This window comes from Lutra lutra, chromosome 3, assembly GCF_902655055.1.
Source record: "Lutra lutra chromosome 3, mLutLut1.2, whole genome shotgun sequence".
NCBI classification, from domain to species: Eukaryota; Metazoa; Chordata; class Mammalia; order Carnivora; family Mustelidae; genus Lutra; species Lutra lutra.
This window is the reverse complement of record NC_062280.1, coordinates 50,658,745-50,681,104: the sequence shown is the minus strand read 5'-3', so window position 1 is coordinate 50,681,104 and position 22,360 is coordinate 50,658,745. Positions and strand designations below refer to the sequence as shown.

At 35.4% G+C, this 22,360-nt stretch overlaps 1 protein-coding gene across 2 annotated transcripts in view; it reads left to right on the top strand.

Moving 5' to 3' along the window:
- The window catches only part of ARL5A (ADP ribosylation factor like GTPase 5A), a 31,683-nt gene extending 21,122 nt beyond the window's left edge, over positions 1-10,561 (top strand). The window contains exons 4-5 of one of the 2 annotated variants that reach the window (XM_047721715.1): positions 1,186-1,337; positions 4,215-10,561. In XM_047721715.1, the coding sequence (XP_047577671.1) occupies positions 1,186-1,337; positions 4,215-4,263 (201 nt within the window). In that variant the 3' untranslated portion in view covers positions 4,264-10,561. The remainder of the gene's footprint in view (positions 1-1,185; positions 1,338-4,214) is intronic. The other variant, XM_047721714.1, reaches the window with a different exon arrangement.
- The last annotated feature ends 11,799 nt before the right edge of the window (positions 10,562-22,360 follow it).

The window sequence follows — 22,360 nt, the reverse complement described above, 5'->3', positions numbered from 1 at the left end:
GTAGGCAGAGAGAGAGAGGTGGAGGCAGGCTCCCCGCGGAGCAGAGAGCCCGACGCGGGGCTCAATCCCAGAACACTGGGATCACGACCCGAGCTGAAGGCAGAGGCTCAACCCACTGAGCCACCCAGGCGCCCCAGTAACTGAACTTTAACTGACTGTTTGTTACCCAAAGCCAGATACTGACCTGGAGTGTTTTTCATGTAGTAGTTCATTCATCCAAACCACATCCCCAGGAGGTAGGTGGTGGTCTCAGGATTATATTATAAATGAGGGGCAGCAGTTATACTGGGAAAATCTCAGTTCATACCTGGTTCTGTTATTCAGTAGCTATATGACCTTGTATGAGTTACTCACTGCTGGGTCTTAGTTTTCCTCATCTGTAAAATGGGAATCTTACAGGCATCTTACTAGGATTTAAGAGATTTTGTTTGGAAAATGGTTAATGTAAAATGGTTAATGGTGTCTTATTCAGATTAGATAATAAACATTAGTTATGAGGAACAAATTCAGAAAAATTAAAGAATTTGCCTCAGAGGCAAAGCCTAGAAGTGCTAAAACTATCTAATTAGGAAACTTGATAAACTTAATGCCAATTCAAAAGTGCCCTATTGAATATTCAAATCTAAGAAATCTTCATGAATAAAGATAGAGGACCTAGGTCTCAGAAGAATAGGATGGGTTTAGGATAGTACCTTCCAGCTGAGAATTAAAGTCTAAGGCCCTCAGGCATATACTGTATAAAATGAATTAGTTTGTTTCCTACACACCTGGAAGGTACTAGCTTTAGGTGTGGGTACCTAAAGAAAAGATTGAGGTAGAATTTTGAAAAACTCTTGATTGCCATGCAAAAAAGTAGCTCTTAGCTATGGAAACTTAGTTTTGGGTTAGGGAGGGGATAAATACATATTTGAAGATACGACTGTTAGCTATAGCACTTAGGATCATTAAAAAAATGTAATTTAGGGCTGTAAGAAATATGTCAATCCTTAAAAATACAGAAGTGTGTATTTAAAGTGAGTTTAGTTTTAAGTTTACTGTCCATCTATCAGCATAAGAGCCGTGAGATGCTTTTATGTCAACTAGTTGTGGAATTCTAGGTTAAAAGATCAAAAGTATTCAGTTAGTTAAGTTGGAAAATCTATAAATAAAATGCACTGGCCTTTACAATTTTGTTTGCTCCTGTAGGACCTACGGAAAGCTGGATTGCTGATTTTTGCTAATAAACAAGATGTTAAAGAATGCATGACTGTAGCAGAAATCTCCCAGTTTTTGAAACTAACTTCTATTAAAGATCACCAGTGGCATATCCAGGCATGCTGTGCTCTTACTGGCGAGGGGTAAGAGGTCTTCTTTTTGGAAAACATATTTAGTTTAGAAACATGTATTTCTTCTTTAAATGAATAAATATTTAAGGCTACCATGTATAAAACAATGTAAGGGAGAGATGTGACACATAGTCCTTACTTGTAATTAGAGAGTTTCTAGCTTGGTTCTGTAAAGAATAAAATATAAAACATATACGTAATACATGTAAACATACTGAACTAATCCATGTGAACAAAGAGAGGACAGAATGGCTGTCAGAATTCAGAGGAATAGGAGTGTCATGGAGAGCTGGACAAGTCAGGAAACTGTTCTGGTACTGGTGGTGGATCTTAACACTGTAAAGCCCTGTGCCTTGAGTGCTTTCCATACAGTGTATCATTTAGTTGTGGTAACAGTCCTGTGGACTGATTGGTTTTAATTTACATTTTATCCATAAAGAAGCTGAACTAGAAAAGGATTCAAGTGTGAGACTAATTTGGGGATACTCATTTTGCCACAGTGTAGTCAGGAGGGGGTTTTTGGACTTTAAAAAAGGGAGCGGGGCTGAAATTGGAGAGAGTTTGGCACAAAGGTTCCTGGTTTGGGAGAGAAAGGTAGATGCCTACAATAGAATTTTGCCCTAGTCTAATGCCCAGAGATGAAAGGATTTCAAGAAAGAAGTGGTTTGTCAATATTGTCAAATATAAGGTCAAGGATCAGGAGGAGGGAGAGAAGGCTATTAAGAGGGAATAAAGGAGGTTAGAAATAGGATAAAAAGCTGTAAAAGAGGTGAGCAAGTTAAGGTTTTCGTTGTAGTTGTATTTCCAAAATATGGTGGATCTATGTATTTAAAAGCAATGAAAAATAATTAAATGGGAGATGAAGATTCTAATTAGAGGTCTTGAATTTGATATAGGAAAGAGCAGAAGCTCGGGGCACAGATAGATAACTTTAGTAACTTATTATATTAGTTCACCTTCACCACATGTTCTTGAGGAGGAGAATTTCTCCCACCTCAGCTACCTCATCTGTTTCTGCCCCAAGCTTCTGGTCTTGCCTAACATCAGAAGAACCTCAACCCCAAATTTAAGACCTCTGTGAAGAATCCCTCATACATGTATTTAAAAGTGGAGAAAAAAGAATTAAATTGGAGATGAAGCTGAATCTTAGTGAAATAGAAGTCTCTGTTACCTGATTACAGACATTTGATAGAACATAGAACCTCAAAAAAGCAAATGTGTTGTTTAAAAAAAAAAAAGGTCACAGGTAATACCCATTGTCCACATACTCATTTAGGTAAAAATACCTTATCCATTACATATCTTTGTCAAATAGTTGGATACATGTTGATATAGGTATATCTTTATATGTTATATTTATATGTCTACCAAAGGCCTTTAAGCAAAAGCACTGATTTTAATACTAAATTAGACAACAAAAAAGATCATGTAGGAATGGCAAAAGATTTGACTTAAATACTTGGAGTAATTGCGTGGAAATAGATCATTAGTTGGGATAGATACAAACCCTGGCAGGTGCATTTTTTAAAAGAGGAGATCAATGGATGATGTTAATATCTTTCTAATTTTTTATTTATGTGGGCTTCCCTCTCCAGTAGTCATCAAGTGGAAATGTTTGGTTTTGGAGAAAATACTTCCCACCTTGATCTAAGCTCTAGGTTTTAGTATTGGTTGGCATTTTGACTCCCACTTCTGCTGTTTGCAACTGTCTTTTAAGCCTGGATTCCCTCTTGTAGTATGGGAAGGCTTCTGCTTTCAGGATTGTAAAGATTAAGATCATGGGTATTAAGTGCTTAGCACAGTTTCTAGTTTGCTGTTAGGTAACTGTTATTCATTTAACACGTTGGACTTAATTTATTTGCCTATTATTTTGCACCATTTCCTATCAGTAGTTTAAAAGTAAGGAATCTAGTAACAGTAGGGAAAGTATGAGCCAACATCAAAACAACCATTTCTTTACCTCATTGTCTTTTCTTCTTTTTTTTCTTCTTTTACATTTTTAGATTCATACTGCCACAATAATCTAAGTTCTGATGTTTTTAAATTAAATAGTAGTGTAGTTTATCATATCTATAAAAGCTCCTCATAGAGAATAGTTACTATTTTGTGACAGTCTTTTGTTTTGTTTTAATATGTACAACATTTTCCTCTCTCTAAACATTCAGTTTTATTATCATAGTGAAATCTCTTTATGTTTTGTGCTATTCTCAATTACAAATTGTTCACTAGCAACTGGTATTAAGAGATTTTATTCCCTTCAGATTTGTAAAATACATAGATGTAACATACATATTATTATATGTATACTTTCTTTTACCACCTCATCTATATATTTGGTTTAACATCCTGCTACTTTCATTTCATTTACATCATGAACATTTTCTTGTACTGTAAAATTGTCTTTGAAAGGAAGTTTTTAATATTTCATGATATCAGTGTTCTATAATTTAATTTTTTTCTCTATTTCTGGGTGTTTAAATTTTACTTTTACCTATTAAAAATGCTTTGAAAAACAGTCTTATACATCAGCCTTTCCTTGTTTCTTAGAGTTTTTTAGAATATATTTCTAGAAGTAGAAAAAAGGTATTGATATTTTAAGTATTTCTGATACATATTGCCAAATTACTTTCTGTGGGTATTCATTATGTAATTATTGAGTTCCTTTTATCTCTCAGGCAGTGGTCTAGGCCCTAGAGACATGACAAAACCCGAAAAGCATGGATGTACTACTCTGTATGAGAGTATGGCTTCACCACAATAACACCAGCATTGAATATTACTGATTTCTTAATCTTTGTTATTTAGGAAAATGAAAAATGATACCTCTTAGTTTGTTGTTCCTAGCTTTTTAATTGAGAATTTAATCAGATGATTTCATATTCTTCATAGATTATGCCAAGGACTTGAATGGATGATGTCACGACTTAAGATTAGATGATCTCTACTGACCTCTCCTCATAGACTTTGTATAAACGAAGTGCTGGACTTTACCTGAAAGCTGCAAAAATTAATGGTTTAGATATATTTATAATAAACTGATTTAAACTTTTTCTATCAGAAGAAAAATTAAGACCACTTATTTGAAAACAAAGATGAAGTCTCACTTTCCAATCTGCTTTTTCATTAGTTCCTTCCAAAGCAAGGTCTTTAAAGCTGTGATTGCCATTTTTCTCATAATGAATCCTCTCAGGACATTGTGTAGCCTGTGGTAAGTACAAAGGGAGAAGAAGACATTTTTCATTTTAAGAGCTTTATTATCAGTATAACCCTCCCTAGTTGAATGTGTATTCTCTTCGTGTTCCATTAAGTCAAAATACAAATCACAGATACTCAGTTTGCAGTACTTTAAAATGTAATGTTAATTATGAGAAGTATTTTGCATAAGGTTGTGTGTATTGTGTATATACCTCAAATTCAAGTTTATGGCTTTGATTATGTTCTAAAGAAAAGCAAAGAACGCAAAAAGTAATAATATCCTTAGTTAATGACCATAATGAGATGAGTACTGGCATTGCTGTTAAGTGCCATTTTGTGCTTTCCCCCTGTGTTCTCTGTATTGTACTAACCAACCCCCAAAATCATTGGGCTGCTCTTAAAAAAAAGAAAAGAAAGAAAAGTAGAAAGCTCAACAGTGTGTACCAATTTTTTGTTGATCAAATTATATACACGAAAGCATGTAATCCAGCTGAGTGGAGTATCTGCAAATTTTTGGCTTAATATTATGAATGGACAGAATTACACATTGAGCAATTATCAGATTGGTTCCTTTATTGGATCTATGGCATCTAAATTACTGAGAAAATTGTTAATCCATTAATCAGTCAATCATTAATTGTGATTAAAATTATCAAGTGATTTTTTTTTTCCCAACGTTAATGGGAAGCTGTTGTGTAAAATGTCTGCCCAGAGAAGTATCACTCTATAAATATTAATCAAATAGTTTACCTATAGTCTTCTTAAGTATTGAATTATATGTCAAGCATTTAAAGTGAGTTTGAGATGAAAAGTAAAGCTTATTTTCTAAGCAACAAATTATTTCTTAATTTGAAAATTTCTCATTTTAGGAATTAGGATAGTTTGAGATTTTTGTTTCTACGTGTTTCCTTTTATCTTCCTAACACCACATGAATGCATTGACAATTATAAAATACAAACTTTTATGCTTTTAAGAATTTGGTTTAAAAGTTGAACAACATGATACACATTTTTACAGAGAAGTAACTTGGCCCCAAATATGTTTGCTTAGGATATTTTTTGGTTTTTTTTTCACTGAAAATGGAAAAATACAATGGTTGAAGGTATTTCTGTTGTAATTTCTGTTGTATCCTAAATGTGTTAAAACGTATTTTTGGGTGCTCTCTTTGTGTATGTTTCATGCCCTGAAAATCTGAAGGCTGATCCAAACTGGCATGTTGTAGAATATTGAAGAAAAGAAGTAACTACATTTAATACCAGCCTTTTAGATTTCATGCAGATTTTGATGAGGAATCATAGTATATATACCACAAACATTGACAAAACTTGGAAAGTTTCTTTCTGTAATATATAATATACTCAATATCTAAATCCAAGTCAGGCATGGGAGATCAGTGTTTAACAGTGGATGTGTTGTGTGTTATATTACAATGTTCATAATGCAGGTATAACATTTTAATATTTGTCAACTTGCTTTTACAAAAGTAAATTCTAAATTACTAAGCTTTATTCATATGTTCTTACACTTTTTCAAATCACTATTAGTAATTACTTGTTTTATATTAAAAACTCCCATAAAAACCTAAATCTGTTTTGCAGATGTTGCATTTTCATCAGAGATAAATATTCTGTAAAGTAGTCCAGCAAATTCACATCTACCCTTTTTATCTTTTCATTTGAATAATCACAGCTTAGTCCCGTGGGTTGCTGCTGCCTCGGTTCAGCACTATGTCAGCAAGCGCCCTTCTCAGCAGGGTGCTGGCTAGACTTTATTCTTAGTTGAATGTTTAAAGTGTGCACTACATTGTTAACAGTTGGTTTAGTGTGGGGGTGACTGACATGGCATCACGAGAATGCATGAAATCTTATACCACATTTATAAAACGTGATTTTTTTGTTACATTCTCCCTTTCTAGGTTAAACATTAGAAATAAGGTAGTCCTTATATACTTGTACATAAAACCAAAATTACAATGAGAAAAAATTTTAATTCATGTATGACTATACATCAAGATAATTTTAACAGTATTATTTCCAAATACGATGGAGAGCCTCATGAGTAGTCATATTGGCAATTTATATGTAGTTTCAGTAGAATTAAGCAAAGGGCAGTGTTTTTGGTTTTTAATATGCTATTTTGGGTGCAAACAGTCGTCTTATTTAGAGTCATTGTGCTCACCTCTGAAAAGAACAAAGCTTCGTACCTCTATACCTGTGGCTGGATTTGAATATCCTTGTTTGTTACTAACTTTGAAACTCATATAATTATTCTTGATAATCTTGGTAAAAGTAACCATATGCTATAAGCATTTAAATATGTTTAATTTTGTGATAATAGCATTTACAAAGTATATCTTACACATTATATTGAGGAGTCTAGTTTGAAAATTTTCTGTTCTCTCTTCTTTGGCTCTTAAAATGGGCAAAGAATACAGTGAAGGCAGGTGGTTTGGGCGACAGTGGGAAGTGGGTATGACATTTTGCCTTAAGAATAAAAAAAGCGCTTTAGCACTGCTGACTGGCATTTTTAATGCAGATAGTTAAAGTGATTTTAGAAGTGTGGTGTGAAATAGAAGAGTTTCTGTTCTCTGGCCTTTATGAAGTGCCTAATAGATAATTAACAGAAAAGTACAGGGAGCTTGAGGAAAGGCAGGAAGTCCCTGAGATATTCTTTTCTTTTTTGTCTGAGTGTATAAAATTAAGATGCCTAGAAATTGGATTCTGTTGTCCTCTGTCTTGTAGGTAGTTACATTTCTTGGCTCTGACCACAGCAACCACATACAGTACAGACAACCTCAAAATCTGTATTAGTGTAAATAGAAAAACTGTAAACAACTTTCTAGTTTTCTCTGCAGGCATTTTTGGGAATGTATCTGTAGTGTGTTCTACTTTGTATCTAGAGGATAGCAGTACATCCCAGATTTTTCTGTCGACTTTGGGGTGGTCATCTCTCAATTACCCAGTTGTATCCTGGCATCAGTCCCTCTTTCAGAGCTGGGTAGAGACAAGGTCTCTTTGCATGACTTATCTTTGACCCTTCCCAACTGTCCAGATATCTTGAACTTCTTGCTGCAGATCAGCTTTGCCATTGCTCAGCCATCCCTTGCTCCCGTGTATCTTCATTCACCATCAGTGAAGGTACGTTACTCAGTCCTGGAGGTATTCTAAACTTTGCCTAATAGCCGTCATTCCCCAAACCACCAGTTTCTAAGTAGGTTCTCTAGTTCTTTGCTGTCTCCCCACCACTGGCTTGATTTCTCAATTTGTACTTTGCTCATTAAAGATTATTGTCAGGATTGTTGAGTACATCAGAAAACTGGCTTGCTGTGCATACAGTATATAAATGCCAGTAGTAAAATCCTTAATACTATATTTAACTTTTAATGCTTCTCAATTTTAGCTTCCTATGCTGAAAAGTAGATTCAGAAAGATAAGAGAACTACCTAGACTTTGCCAGCTCCTTAAGCTGCTAGTTAGGAATGAAAGGGGTGAAGTTATGTTTATGTTATCTTCCCATTACCAACAATGGATTATGTTTCGGAGGATACCTGTGCAAACAACATGAGTTAGAAAAAGATGCCAAACCAAATTTATATGTAGTGTTTTACCCCAAAGACATCCTTAAAGCCTATAGCCCACCTTCTATTTTTTTCCTCATGGTTACTTAACACAAATAAACATTACATGTCTAAAGGAATTAGTAATGAGAAGCCTATCTTTACAAAATAAACCTGTTGAAAGACCTCAAAATCATCAACCATCATGTGTTGATTGTGTATAGCTGTAGATACAATATAGACATTACTAATTTAAAGTTGCCTCTATACAGAAATAGAACTTCACTCTCATGCTCCCTCAAAGAATGTGAGATAGTTTTAAGACCATATTGGTGAAATAAAGGAAAAAAAAATTAAACTTTGGATGCTAAAAAAAAATGACTATTTCTATTAAACCCTGAAGTGTGTAGAATTGTGAGGAAATTGTAACAGGATACAGTCGGGTTAATTATGCAATTTTTAAAATCTATTGTCTAGTAGTTACGTATTGTTCTAAAAACTAACTTTATGGTCTTTCCTGCTGGATCTGCTGTTCTTTGAAAGAAGATTCCCATAGTCTACACTCAAGAAGTGCCTAAAATTGATTTTTGTGGGATTTTAAGTCCATCTAATAAATTATATGTGTTTTCTGTTGTATTATATGTGCTTGGTATACTGATGACAAAGCACTGAGGATTTCTAAGTCACAGTTTGTGCTTTATTTGAGTAAAAAACAACAAACCTAGATAACAAACCATATTTTAAGAAACATGAGCAAAACCATTTTTTCTCTTTCCCAATAAAAATGTTCTGTTGCCCTTCTGCTAATGTAGAGGCTGGAAAACTGAACCCTATTTCTTTTTTTTTTTTAAATAGTTTTCACTCGCAGAAAATTACATTGTGTGTTTTAAAACCTTAGTGAAAGTTCATTGCTTATTTAAGAGTAGTCTCTTAACTCTCCTCATACTTAGTGGTTAGTAAATTTGATCATATTGTTTAGATCTTGATCATTTCGTGTGTGTGCATGCCCAAATCCTTCCTCTTTGTTTAGATTCTACTTATAAACGAAAATATTTGATAGACTCCTATTATGTTTCTCATATTTCCCTTCTTCCCTCTCTCCCTCCCTTCTTTTTTTTCCGGTCATAGAGTGTGACTCTAAATTCTGGGGGCAGAGACTTGACTATATTTTCAGTGATTTATAATTATATTGTGTTTATATTTCAAATCATCTTGCATGGAAAGTGAAATGTGTACATGATTTTAAATAATTTGTATACTGTTCTCCAAAATTTCTTACATTGGTGGTATACAGAATTACTCTAATTATTTTTGCTTAAACTAGTCATTTAGATTGGAGTAGCCTTTACTTATATTATGGCCCTCTATGGTTTTTTTGAGAGGAGGTGATACCTGCAGAGCACTTTTAAAAATTTTTTCTGGGTTAATGTTCAAGATAACATTGAGGAGGAAGCTATAATTATGTCTAAGCAGGGCTCTTTTGGTTGCTAGAGATGAGAAAAATGTATACTAATTTTAATTTGTGCTTAAAATACATTTTACTAACAGTATTGATTTTAAATATGACAAATTCTTGTAGATCGTCTTCCTTCCTTATTGTATTTTCCTAGAGAAGCCTACATGAAAATGTGTTCCAAGTCGTCTATTTGTGTAACTACCCCTCCCAAATTAACTTCTATGTGTATTGACATCATTGAAGCCACATTTAAAACAAAAAGGAATTAGAAAAACTTTCGGAAGTTCTTAGGTTGGTTGTATTGGAATTTTTAATATGATAAAAGGTTTTAAGTCAAGCTTTGTATGCACGAAGAGGCAGAAAAATCTGTCTTCTCTCTATCTTTTTTAGAACTAATGTTTCTTGTATCCTAAGAAAATTTTACACTCAAGGAATATTCCTAAAAGTAAGGATCTTGGAGCACTTGGGTGCTTTTATAGTTCATCGCTGCTTATGTGTTAGATACCTAGGGAAATAATGTTTCAGGTCTTTCTTGACAGGAGAGCTTCATGGATGGCTGGAGGGTATTTCTGGTTTTGCTGAGGTTCGGAGAGAATGGCAGATTGGAAGAGGGACCTCTCCATTGGTAAAGCAGTCTTATTAGCTGCTTTGCAGATGATGTGTTACTTCGTTATACTTAAAACAGTGTTCTTATGTCCATAACTCACTAAACTGTCAAGCTCCAGAAATGGAAGGCATTGGTCAGGTGACCAGTGGTAGGACCTTGTTTATTATGAAATTAAGGACTCCTGTCAAGATATGTTTGGGGGTGGGGGATGAAAAATAAGGTTTTACTGGTGAATTTCCATGTTTAATATGTATATTAACTTTTTTTTAAAGTTGCATGTTAACCTGGGATAAAGTGTTGTCTCTGCTTTATGCTTTGAGTAAAAAGGAAAAAAAAAAAGATGGGTTAAATTGTTACTATTATGTACTATTACATACACCTTTCCTTTTAGAAGGGGTTAATTATAATTATTATTCACACATCTGTGTTGTCAGTGTTTTTATTCTGATTTATTCTCTAAATGTGTTTAGTCTTAGTAATTGTAGCTTTATTTACTGGCCAGGGCTGAGATCTGCTAGGGCAGTTGAAAAGATATGAGAGCTGCATTATGCAAATGACAAAAAGATTGTCCTCACCTTCTTTAGGAACCTTTTTATGGAACTTACATAATAAATAGAGAGCTTTCTATCTTTTTCTTTTTCTTTTTTTTTTTTTTTAAGATTTTATTTATTTATTTGACAGACAGATCACAAGTAGGCAGAGAGGCAGGCAGAGAGAGAGAAGGAAGCAGGCTCCCTGCCGAGCAGAGAGTCCAACTCCACTCGGGGCTTAATCCAGGACCTTGAGACTATGACCCAAGCCGAAGGCAGAGGCTTTAACCCACTGAGCCATCCAAGTGCCCCCTTCTGTCTTTTTCTTCTGGATGTTTGAATTGGACACGAGTCAGTTAAATAGTGACCACTTTATGTAACTAGTTTGTCTTAAAATGTGGGGAAAGTCCGGTCATTTAAAGTGAGTATTATTAGAGTGAACTTTCATGTGAATGGTTGATAGTAAACGAGAAAAATTAAGAAAAAAAAAATTGGGAAAGAGGAATCACCCCTATACACACACTTACTTGAATATTGTCTGTCTCCCCTCCACTGGAATATAAGCCCCAGGACAGCCAGTGACTGTGTTGTGTTTACCAATTTTTCTCTCTCCATGCTGAGCACAGTGCTGAGTATATAACAGGTGTTCTATTTATATATGTTGATAAATGAATGAATGAGAACTAACAATATTTTTGTGATATCCCCCTGCTGCCATGGATAGGTTTTTCGTAACTTACGTAATTATAGCATCCTGACAGATTTAATTCTTTTTTTTTATTGTTATGTTAGTCACCATTAGTTTTTGATGCAGTGTTCTAAGACTCATTGTTTATGCACCACACCCAGTGCTCCATGCAATATGTACCCTCCTTAATACCCACCACCAGGTTCACCCATCCCCCCAACCCTTCCCCTCTAAAACCCTCAGTTTCTTTCTCAGAGTCATTTAATTCTGCCTTATTTCAAAAAGGATTCAAGGTGACTATGTTTTTCTCACTAGTTCCTGTGGTAGGAATCAAGATTTATTTCCTTAAAAATGGCCTAAAAACATCATGCAGTGCAATAAGTGGTGTATACAAGTTTTATTTATTTGAAATTTGTGTGGATCTGTATCTAGGAATGTCAGGAACATACAGAGTTTATTGTAAGCATTTGTAGACATTGAAATGATAAATGGTACAAAACTCTTTTGGAAAAAAATCTGTCGTCTCTTGATGTTTATGCCCTTTTTTCATTTTTCACATCTGGAATATCCCTCTTTTACTTCTAAGTCACCTTTGTCCCATGAAAATAATGAGATTTTCACAACTTAAAATAGCCTCTGACATTCCTTTTAAGTGTGTCCTTTATGACTGGTACCAGCCTTTGTAATTCTGTGACTTTGACCTGCCTAAGTGACCAGTTATTTACATCACTACATGCCCTGCATTTTAGCAAATCATTCTCTATTAGCATGGATGAGATCATTTTGAGGCAGTCCCAATGTTTGGGTGCTTCCAGGTGTTGGATTCCCAAATAATATTTTACTATATTTTCATTTTTTTCTTGTACAAGGAACATTGTGAAGGACATAGTCTACTGAAAGCTTTTTTTTCATAGTTAAGAGTATTTTTTTCATAGCAGTATTTCTTTTGGCTAGAATTTCAGAAGTGCAGCTACTGGATTATGTATGTTGGGGTTTGAGAGAGTGCCTATTCATATTTAATATTTGGGTTTTTTATAAACCCTTTCCACTTTCATAACAGGATAAAAATGTTGTCCTATTTTGTACTTAATTGTTTATTGATACTATTTTTCTATGTATTTTAGTTTCTTCTGCTTCGTTCACTTATTAGTAGAATCTTAAGGTTTTTTTCTTATAAATCTATTAAATAATAAATACATTAGTACTTAATGATGATTTTACAGAAATTACATAGAAATACATATTTCTTTGAAAACCCAAAAAGAGATAATAAAAAGAAAATTAAAATCATCCATTGTCCCACCATTCTAAGAAGACCAGTATTGATACTTTGGGATGGATATGTGTATGTATATTTGAGTGTATGTTTTCAATATAGAGTTCTAAATGCCCTGAAGCTTTCCCACAATATACTATAGACATTTTTCATATATAAAAATTACTTTAATGATGTATTTGCTGTTTGGGTTGTCCCAATTTATTTAGCCAGTCTTCTGTTGATATACATTAACTTGTTACTTATTTCTTGCTATTAAAAACAATACTGCAATTAATACTTGAATTTACTTTTCATTCAGTCTACAAGTTGAATTTCTGCGTCAGTGTATGTACTTTTAAAGGACATCCAATTGTCTTCCCCAAAGTTTCCCCACATTCTGTTCAGTTCTTCGCTCACACACATGGCCATCTTTATATTAAAACACTTTACACTACATTACCCTGTTCTCACTGTTCACAGGCTGCCACCGCTTTACCCAGGCATTTCCAGGTTGTGCGTGTGTATTCGCTGGTTTCCCCAATCAGCCAAATGCAGGTTTCTGTGATCTTTAGCCTTTAATCTGTTGTGCAAAGCTTACTTGTTAACCTCGCCTTAATGTGTCCAATGTGTGCTAATCATTGCTTCCTTTTTGGAATAATAGAAGGGAAAAACCTATTAAAAAATACACTTCCAACTGACCTTTTTTAATATTAGGGAAAGATACTCTCCAACACTTCCTTTCATCTAGCATTAGATGACCTGTCTTCCTCCTCAGTAATGTTTTCCCAAAAGCATGTCGTCTACAACTGTCGGCCTTCAATGCTAGTCCTTTTACTTTTCTGTTAAAGGTTCTTTGTCTTACAGAAAGTTTATATTCAGTTTAATAATACAGACTGTACTCTCTGAATTGTCACTGAATTCCCATTTCATCATTATCTTTGTAAGAAAATGGCTTTTGATCGACAAGTTTTTAAGTTTCAGGAGCACATCTTTGTATATTTCAAGTAATACCTGTTTCTTTTTTTTTAAGTTTCATCCCCGGGCAAAGAGTGATACCTCACCTGTGTAATTACATTTCTTTGGTTACAACTGAGTTTGAACTCTTCGTAGATTTTTGGTCATTCTATTTTATATAAAATTTTCAGTGTCCTTTGTACATTTTGCTACTGGCTTTGTGAAAGTTTAAAGAATATTAATCTTTTGCCGTGTGTCATTAAACTTTTTATTTTGTTTTGTGGTATCTTAAATTGGTCTCATAAGAAGTCAAAATTTTAGTTAAATAGGTTAGCCTTTCTTTATGGCCTATGTCTCTTGTTCAGAATTTTTGTGTGGAGAAGATGGAAAATACCACAGTTGATGGTTGCAGGATATTTTTATCTGTCCTCCTAGTGGATCATAGTGACTGTTTCTTTTTTCCCCTTAGTAAACAGTATACCGTTAACGTGATGGGATTGATAGAGAGCTGGTTGGCTATTTGAGCTGTTGGAATACACATCCTACATTTTGTTCAAGTGTGTATAGGTTTTGATTTTCTGCATACCCTGCCTAAGCCCTACATTGAATACAGTTCAGATGTAAAAATAAGTGTTGGAAGTTTCTGTTAAATCATTCAAAAAATATATTCAGTGTCCATCTGTTTCACCAACATGCTAAGGAATTTGTTAAATTTTATGATGAAACATGTGCCATTAAAATTTTTTTTTTACAAAGAGACTTTATTAACATGGGGAAATGATTGTGATGTGAAATGGGGGGAAAAAGCACAATATCTCAACTATGGAAAGTAAGTATAGAAAAAAGAAAGGAAGAAAGTAACATTACAGATTGTTGTAAGCCAATAGCATTATGGTTGATATTTTTCTGATCTTTTGTGCTTTTGTGTATGTAAATATTCTCTATCAAGCATACTACATTAATAATTAGAAAACAGTGTTGGGGGCGCCTGGGTGGCTCAGTGGGTTAAGCCGCTGCCTTCGGCTCAGGTCATGATCCCAGGTCCTGGGTTCGAGCCTCACATCGGGCTTTCTGCTCGGCAGGAAGCCTGCTTCCTCCTCTCTCTCTCTGCCTGCCTCTCTGCCTACTTGTGATTTCTCTCTGTCAAATAAATAAATAAAATCTTTAAAAAAAAAAAAAAAAAAAAAAAGAAAACAGTGTTGGATATTTTTGTTTGTTTTTAGAATCATTTTAATTGGGAAGGAATACAAAAATGGTTTTTAATTTATGAGTAAATGAGATGCTCTTGGGTTTTGTTTCTTGTTCCTCCTTTAATACTACATTTGGGGGAATTATGAAGAGAGATCAAGATGATTAATAAAAATCAATTAGCTAATGCAGTGCCAGTCGCAAACTCAGTGCAAGGCTGAATGATTTTGATAGCATTTTCATCAGTCATTGTGGATATAGAAAGATTAACTACTCTTCCAGTTTATTACTTGGTATTTCACTGCTTTTGAAGAATGCTTGAGCATATCTTTACTCAGATGGTTATTTTGAAGAAGATACAAGCAAAATGCAGTAAGAATTAGAAGAAAGGTGTCCTTTCCAGGGGGGATTCAAGAAGGCTTCATATAAACAGGATGGTATCGTAAACTAGACCTGGACTGGACTTAAAGCCTCGTATTGTATGCCTGGCTTTATGCATGTTGGCATGTTTTAAGACCTCAACTTCATCGGTTTTCAAAACCTTTTTAGCAATGAACCCTTTTCTCACAGGGTTCATTGTTCTGTGGAACCCTTGTATAAAAAACAAAGTTGATGTTTTATTTCAGTGCAGTTTCTGTTAGATGCCATGATCTTTACTGGTCAAAAACAAAAACAGTGTAATTAAAATTAAATTTAATTAAAAATTTACACTTATTTTTAAATTGATTAGTGTTTCACATTAATCAACTTTTGAAAGTCAGAAAATAATTGACAAAAAGATTGATTTCCTATAGATAGAAATGACAAATTTGAAGTTAATGTCTTACAGTGCATATAAGTGGTGCTAACATTTTAGCTTTATGTTAATAAAACTTTAACTGGTTTTTTAGGGAGAGTGGTAGTCATTTTTTCAAGAAAATGTAAGATCTTTTTCAGATTATAAAATCACCTGCCTATTTTTGTACTTAAAAAGTTATTTACAGTTTAATGGACTGCTTTACTAATATTTGTCAGATGGAACCTTTAATAAAAGATGTGAGTTGATTTTCTACAACATGTTTTCTGCGGTGAACATGGCTCACAAATATTTTCCTCTTTTCTGTTATTATTTGATTAAATAAGTCATTTGATTAGACAGAATGATTTGTTACCCCTTAAAATGAATGTTAGAGCCCATCCATGAAAAAGCAAAATTGATACATGAATAAAGGTCAGAAGGGAATGACACCAAATGGTTAACAGTGGCTTTTTTTTTTTTTAAGATTTTATTTATTTATTTGACAGAGACACAGCAAGATAGAGAAGAGAAGCAGGGGGAGTGGGAGAGGGAGAAGCAATCTTCCCACTGAGCAGGGAGCTGGATGTGGGGTTTGATCCCAGGATTGTGACCTGAACAGAAGGTAGATCCTTAACGACTGAGCCACCCAGGTGCCCCTAACAGTGGGTTTTCTAAGGAATGAGATTATGAGAACACAGTCTGAGTTTTATACTAGGTATAAAAATAACTTTGTTATAACAAATTTTTTAAATTTAATAATTATTTGAATAGTTACAATTAGCATGAAATTAATTATAGTAAATAGTATGTTAATTATATTATTGATAGTAAGTTGGGATGCAAAAGTATAAGAAATACAAGTATACCTAATGAATAATGAATATAAACAAATATAATTTTCTACTTAGTATCAAAATTAATACACTGAAAATTAGAATACAAGCTAACACTTTAAATGTTAATTGTAAATGTATTAAAATTAAAACTGCTTTTACTTTAAAAGGGGATTCAGGTAATTCGTTATAAACTTTCTTTTGATTTTAAGCTGCCAACTGATACAGTGCAGAAGTGATAACTTTCTGAATACTATTACTATAAACAAACATCTCTTGGGTTCCTGCGATGTGAAAAGGAGCCAAATGTGATGATTGTGGTCTTATTCAAGGACAGAGTGCTGATGATATCATTTCCATAGACAGTACAATGCTGCAGCTGGCTCTTGTCAGTCTAGGAAGAGAGCTCACTTAAAAAAAGACCATGAAGTAATTTGCAATTCAGGGGCAATATTTTAAAGGAAGTGAGCTGGAAATCTACTTGTTAAAAAGAAACCTTGTAGAGTTTTCTTTTCTTTAGTATTTTTGTCTCTTTAAACTGTAACTCAGGAAAAGGGGACAGTGTTCAGAATTTTGCTTTTTGGAAAAGTTCTTTAGTGTAAGACCTTGGAGGGGGGAGGTTATATAGGTGTTTATTCAAACCAACATTGCTAATTTCATTTAAGACATTTAAGAACTATGTTTCAGAGATAGTTTTCTGTCCCCTCACAGTGTCAGGCTGACAGGCATATTAGTACACAAGTCCCAGTGGCTTGTAAGCAGAGTCCGTATTCTCACCTTACGTGGCCCAAGGGAAACACAAATGAAGTAGCACTCAGGGGACCTGGTCAAAAATCCTTTAAGTACATAGCTAATTTTCTTAGGATAATATTTTAGCTACAAATTATTTTCTGATACTGTATCGATATTCTCACCCCCTTTTCTAGTGCCCCAAATTGTGTCCTTTGGCTTCCTATATACAATAGCAAAATAAAATTAAACAGATATCTGTACCTGTCATGTCTTAGAAACTGTACATCATGGACGTAGAGTATGAAATAATGTATGTTCCAAGGTGGTTTAATCTGGGGAGGGGGAGGGCGAGATCTCTGAATAAATGACTTATGCAGTATTAGAAACTTAACAGATACAAGGATTTCTGCTTTTAGGCTTAAAATTTCCAAGTTATATACTCTTGGAATGCCCCAAAGACCTGTAAGAAGCAAATCTGTTCCAGAGCATCTCTTCCTTTTATTAGCTGCTAAGCTAACAAGCTTGGTTCTTCCTGAAATATTTTTTCATATTTTGCCTACTGCCTTTTTCATCCCTGCATCGTGGGCATTTCGCAAGACATGCCGCCACTCTTCTGCTTGAAATCATCTAAGGTCTTACCAAACCTCCTCCTTCTCCATCCTTGACTTTTTGTTCTTTATTTAGACTTAGGTCACCTACTGACTCATGTTCCCTATGTGGTTGTTCAGATGATGTCTGAAATGTGATGTGTACATCAGAAAGAACTCACCCTCCCTTACCAACCACCTCCTGTTTCCTTCTTCCCACTTTCCCCAGATTGGAGCACCATTGATCTTCTCATCCTGCTAAGTAACAGCCTCCTTAAATGAAATGGCCTCTTCTTAATGGCCTCTTCCTCCCTCTCCTCCTGCAACCTTTGTTACCACTAAGTTTCTTTCCTTCTTTTAAAATCCCAACCAACAAAGTTTTGGAAGGCTTCTAAATTGAACTCATGAAACTACTCTTGAGTTCGCTCTTTCAAAATACCACTCAAGTGATTTAATCAGTTAAAGTGTTAACAAAATTGCTGGTATAACACATACTTTTAAATGACAGATTTAGTAGAACAATAGCAACATTATTTCAAATGTAGAATTTCTGGTAATTACACAGTTAATGTCCTGAATGAACATTTGTCTTGAATTCCCTGACCACTCAACAATAATGGGATTAAAACAACTCTAAGGTGGTGTTTGAAAGTAAATGGATAGGGAACAGCTCTGAGTTAAACTTTTTAACATACATTTAGAGATTTTCTAGTCATCCAAACTTTTATTCTCCTCCTTCAAATACTGGAACAACCTAGGGGCACCTGGGTGGCTCAGTTGTTAAGGTTAAGCATCTAACTTCTGCTCAGGTCATGATCTCAGGGTCCTGGGATTGCCCTGCATTGGGTTCTGCACTCAGTGGGGAGTATGCTTGTCTCTCTCCCTCTGCCCCTCTCCCCTGCTCATGCTTGCTCTCTCAAATAAATCAACAAAATCTTTAAAAAAAAATTTAGAATAACCTTAATAAGCTTATTGAATCTTTTTGTGTATAAGAACCAGAAATCCCATAAAAGGATCAGATGCTTCTGAATTCAACTGGCTAATTTTCCACAGATTTGCCTATAAACCAATTCTTTTATTTCTGGTATTCTTCTTAACAACTTCTCTTTGCAACAAAAGAAGCTGGAGATTCCTTGAAGTTGTTTATTTTTCCCATAATTGTGCAGGGCAGGTGTTCCAGTTTGAAGGCCAGGTCCTTCCCTCTTGTGGCTCCACCATCTGGAAGGTCTCCCTGTCACCTACATCAATCCTGAAGAAGACCAGAGAACATGGAGGAGGCATGTCTGCTTCTTAAAGGGCTCAGCCCTAGAAGTAGAATGCCTTACTTCCTTTCACCTTCCATGGGCAAGAGCTAGCCATGTGGCCACTCCCAAGATGCAAGAGAGGCCGGGAAGTGGGGCATCCACTTCTTTGTTACCCCCGTATCAAAATGGGAAGTATGGGGTTTGGTTTGCTCTCCTATCTTGGACATTTGGACAAGATACTATGATTATAATACCACAGAGAATACCTTTAATTCAGGTAACTCCGAGTGGGGGACAGATCAAGAGAAGCTTTTGGGAGGAGACGGCATTTGAGCTGTCTTGAAAGAAGCATGTAAACTAACCAGGTGAAGAAAAGATAAAAGATTTTAGGCAGAGAAAACACAAGCAAAAGGTAAGGAAGTATGAAGGAATATGGCCTAGTGGGACAAAAGTAGTATAATGTAGGTGGATTGTATCTTGGAACCATGATAAAAATGTGAGCCAGGAGATGTGGCAAAGACTCTCTGAGTCCAAAGGCAAAATTAGGTATTCAAGAGATTTTTTTTGATGTATAATCCACAAGGTATGGAATGAGATGTGACCTCGAAGGGGAGCAATAGACAGGTCCCTGAGGGTCTAAAACACCACGTGGCAGGCAGAGGGAGTAGCAAGTGCAAAGCCTCAGATGGGAGGGGGTTGGCATGTTGGAGGAAAACAAAGGCTTAAGGCCGGAGCGTATGTGGACGAGCTGAGGTCTGAGAGGTCGGGAGAGGCCACATCACCGAGGGCCCTTGTAAACCATAAGGAAAGTTTGGATTTTCTTGTATATCCGGTAGAGAGTTAACTGGAAATTTTTTAGTAGGGAGTGAGCTCTTTGTACAATAAGCCTACACTAAGGACACATGTATTTATTCAGTCATAATGAATATATTCTCCCCCAAAATAGAGTTTTCTAAGTGGTATATGTCAATGTAGTATACTAGTGTGGAACTTAAAATTTTAGAATGCCATTGATATGTTTATTTGAATTAATATTCTCAGCTGTCTCATGGTGAGAGAGGCAAGTTCACATACAACAAGAATAGGCAAAGACAACAGATACAGGAAGAGGAGGGAACGGGAAAATGCTGAATGTTGCTCTTTTTTTTTTTTTTTCTTTTTTTCAAACGAAGCATTTTGGGTATGTTTTTGCAAAAGCCAAGCCAAAATTCAGTGTTGGGGGAAGTCCCCTGTAGGAAAGTTTCCCTCGTGTAAGATAATGGCATCATTTCTCCCAAAGGCTGCGCCCTGATTTTCTTGGTGATACACACAAACAAAACTCCTGCTTCTACATAGGAATCTGGGAAATGATAATCAGAAAATGCTCTTTTCACAAGCACCTTTATTAGACCCAAGGAATAGTTTTAGAAAAGGGGAAAGTGTCAGGTTCTAGAGCAAACTTTGACACAGTCACCTGTAGAATGCGATGTGAGGGGCATTTCTGCAAGGATTCCCCATTCAACATGCCTCCCTGCAACCCCTCACTAATCCCAAGAACTTTCCAAAGGGCTTGGTATTAACAAGTCATTCTGTTAGTTGGGGTGAGATTTTTATCTCTTGGGGTATAGGGGGGAATATCCTTACCTGACATGGTAGATACACTAGTAACTGAATAATAGAAATCCCATCTTCTGCAGTGTCTCCCAAAGCACTAACTCAGCACACTGGCAGTGCTCCTCATCCAAGTAGCACAACACTTCAGTGGACAAGTCAGGTCATCTCCACTTTCCTCTCTCTATCCCCAGCAGACAAAACCCTGCCTCATAATGGGGAAAAAAAAAAGGCTATTGGGTATGAACTTCTTGATTTTCCTGCCCTCTTACCCACGTATTTCTCTTCCTCTGCCAGTCTTTGAGAATTTGTTTCCTCTTCTCATGGAGACTGATTCAAGGCTCCTTACATAACTGTACTCTTGGTTCCATATCCTCTTGCATTAATTCTTTGTTTGCTTCCTTCATTCCAAAACATTTTCTTGAACACCTGATAATGTGCATGCCACTGTGCTCAATGCTGGGAATATATATGCGAAAAGATGGTCATGGTCAATTTTAACAAGAGGAACCTTTATTGGATTTTAGATCTCTTTTTCTTAAATGGCACCATCTCTACAATCTAAAACCACATCTAATTCTCTTCCTATTACAAACAAATAGAAAATAATGTCTCTTGACTTCATGCCCTCTTGTTACTACTTATCACTTTATCACTTTCCTCCCTTATCAGCCATGCTTCTCGAGAAAATATCATACTATAGTTATTTCTAAAATTTAAGTTCACATGAACTATTTTTAAACTTGATTCGTATTTGTACCCTATAAAAAAATAAATTCAAATGGGATATAGACCTAATTATAAAACTCAAAATACATGGGATATAGACCTAATTAAAACTCAAAATTGGATATAGACCTAACTATAAAACTTAAAACTGGGGCACTTGCATCTAACTTTTGGTTTCGGTTCAGGTCATGATTTCAAGCCCTACATCAGGCTCTGCACTCAGCATGGAGTCTGTGTGAGAGATTCTCCCTCTCCCTCTGCCCCCTCCCCACTCTTGCACTCTCATTCTAGAAAATAAACAAAGCCTCTTTTTAAAAAAAGAAAAAACTTACTAAAAGCCAGTGGTTTGTATGATATGTGAATTATATCTCAATAAAGTTGTTTTAGAATTAGGTAATAAAAAAAAGAAAAAACTTAAAAATATTGAACTTCATAAGAAAACCCAGAAGAAAATCTTTGTCACCTTGGGATAGGCAAATATTTGTTAAATATACTAACAAAATATGTGCCACAAAAGAAAAAATTTTACAGGGGCGCCTGGGTGGCTCAGTGGGTTAAAGCCTCTGCCTTCGGCTCAGGTCATGATTCCAGGATCCTGGGATCGAGCCCCGCATCAGGCTCTCTGCTCAGCAGGGAGCCTGCTTCCTCCTCTCTCTCTCTCTCTGCTTCTCTGCCTACTTGTGATCTCTGTCTGTCAAAATAAATAAATAAATAATATATCTTTTTTTTTTTTAAGATTTTATTTATTTATTTGACAGAGATCACAAGTAGGCAGAGAGGCAGGCAGAGAGAGAGAGAGAGAGAGAGAGAAGATGAAGCAGGCTCCCTGCGGAGCAGATAGCCCGATGCGGGGCTTGATCCCAAGACCCTGGGATCATGACCTGGGCCGAAGGCAGAGGCTTTAACCCACTGAGCCACCGAGGCGCCCCAAATTATAAATCTTTAAAAAAAAAAAAAAAAGAAAAGAAAAAATTTTACAGGTTGGGCTTCATCAAAATGAAGAACTGTTCTTTGAAAAACACTGGTAAGGAAAAGAAAGATAAGCCACATACCGGGACATGATATATATAAATCACATATCTTATAAAAAACTTGTATCCTGAATACAT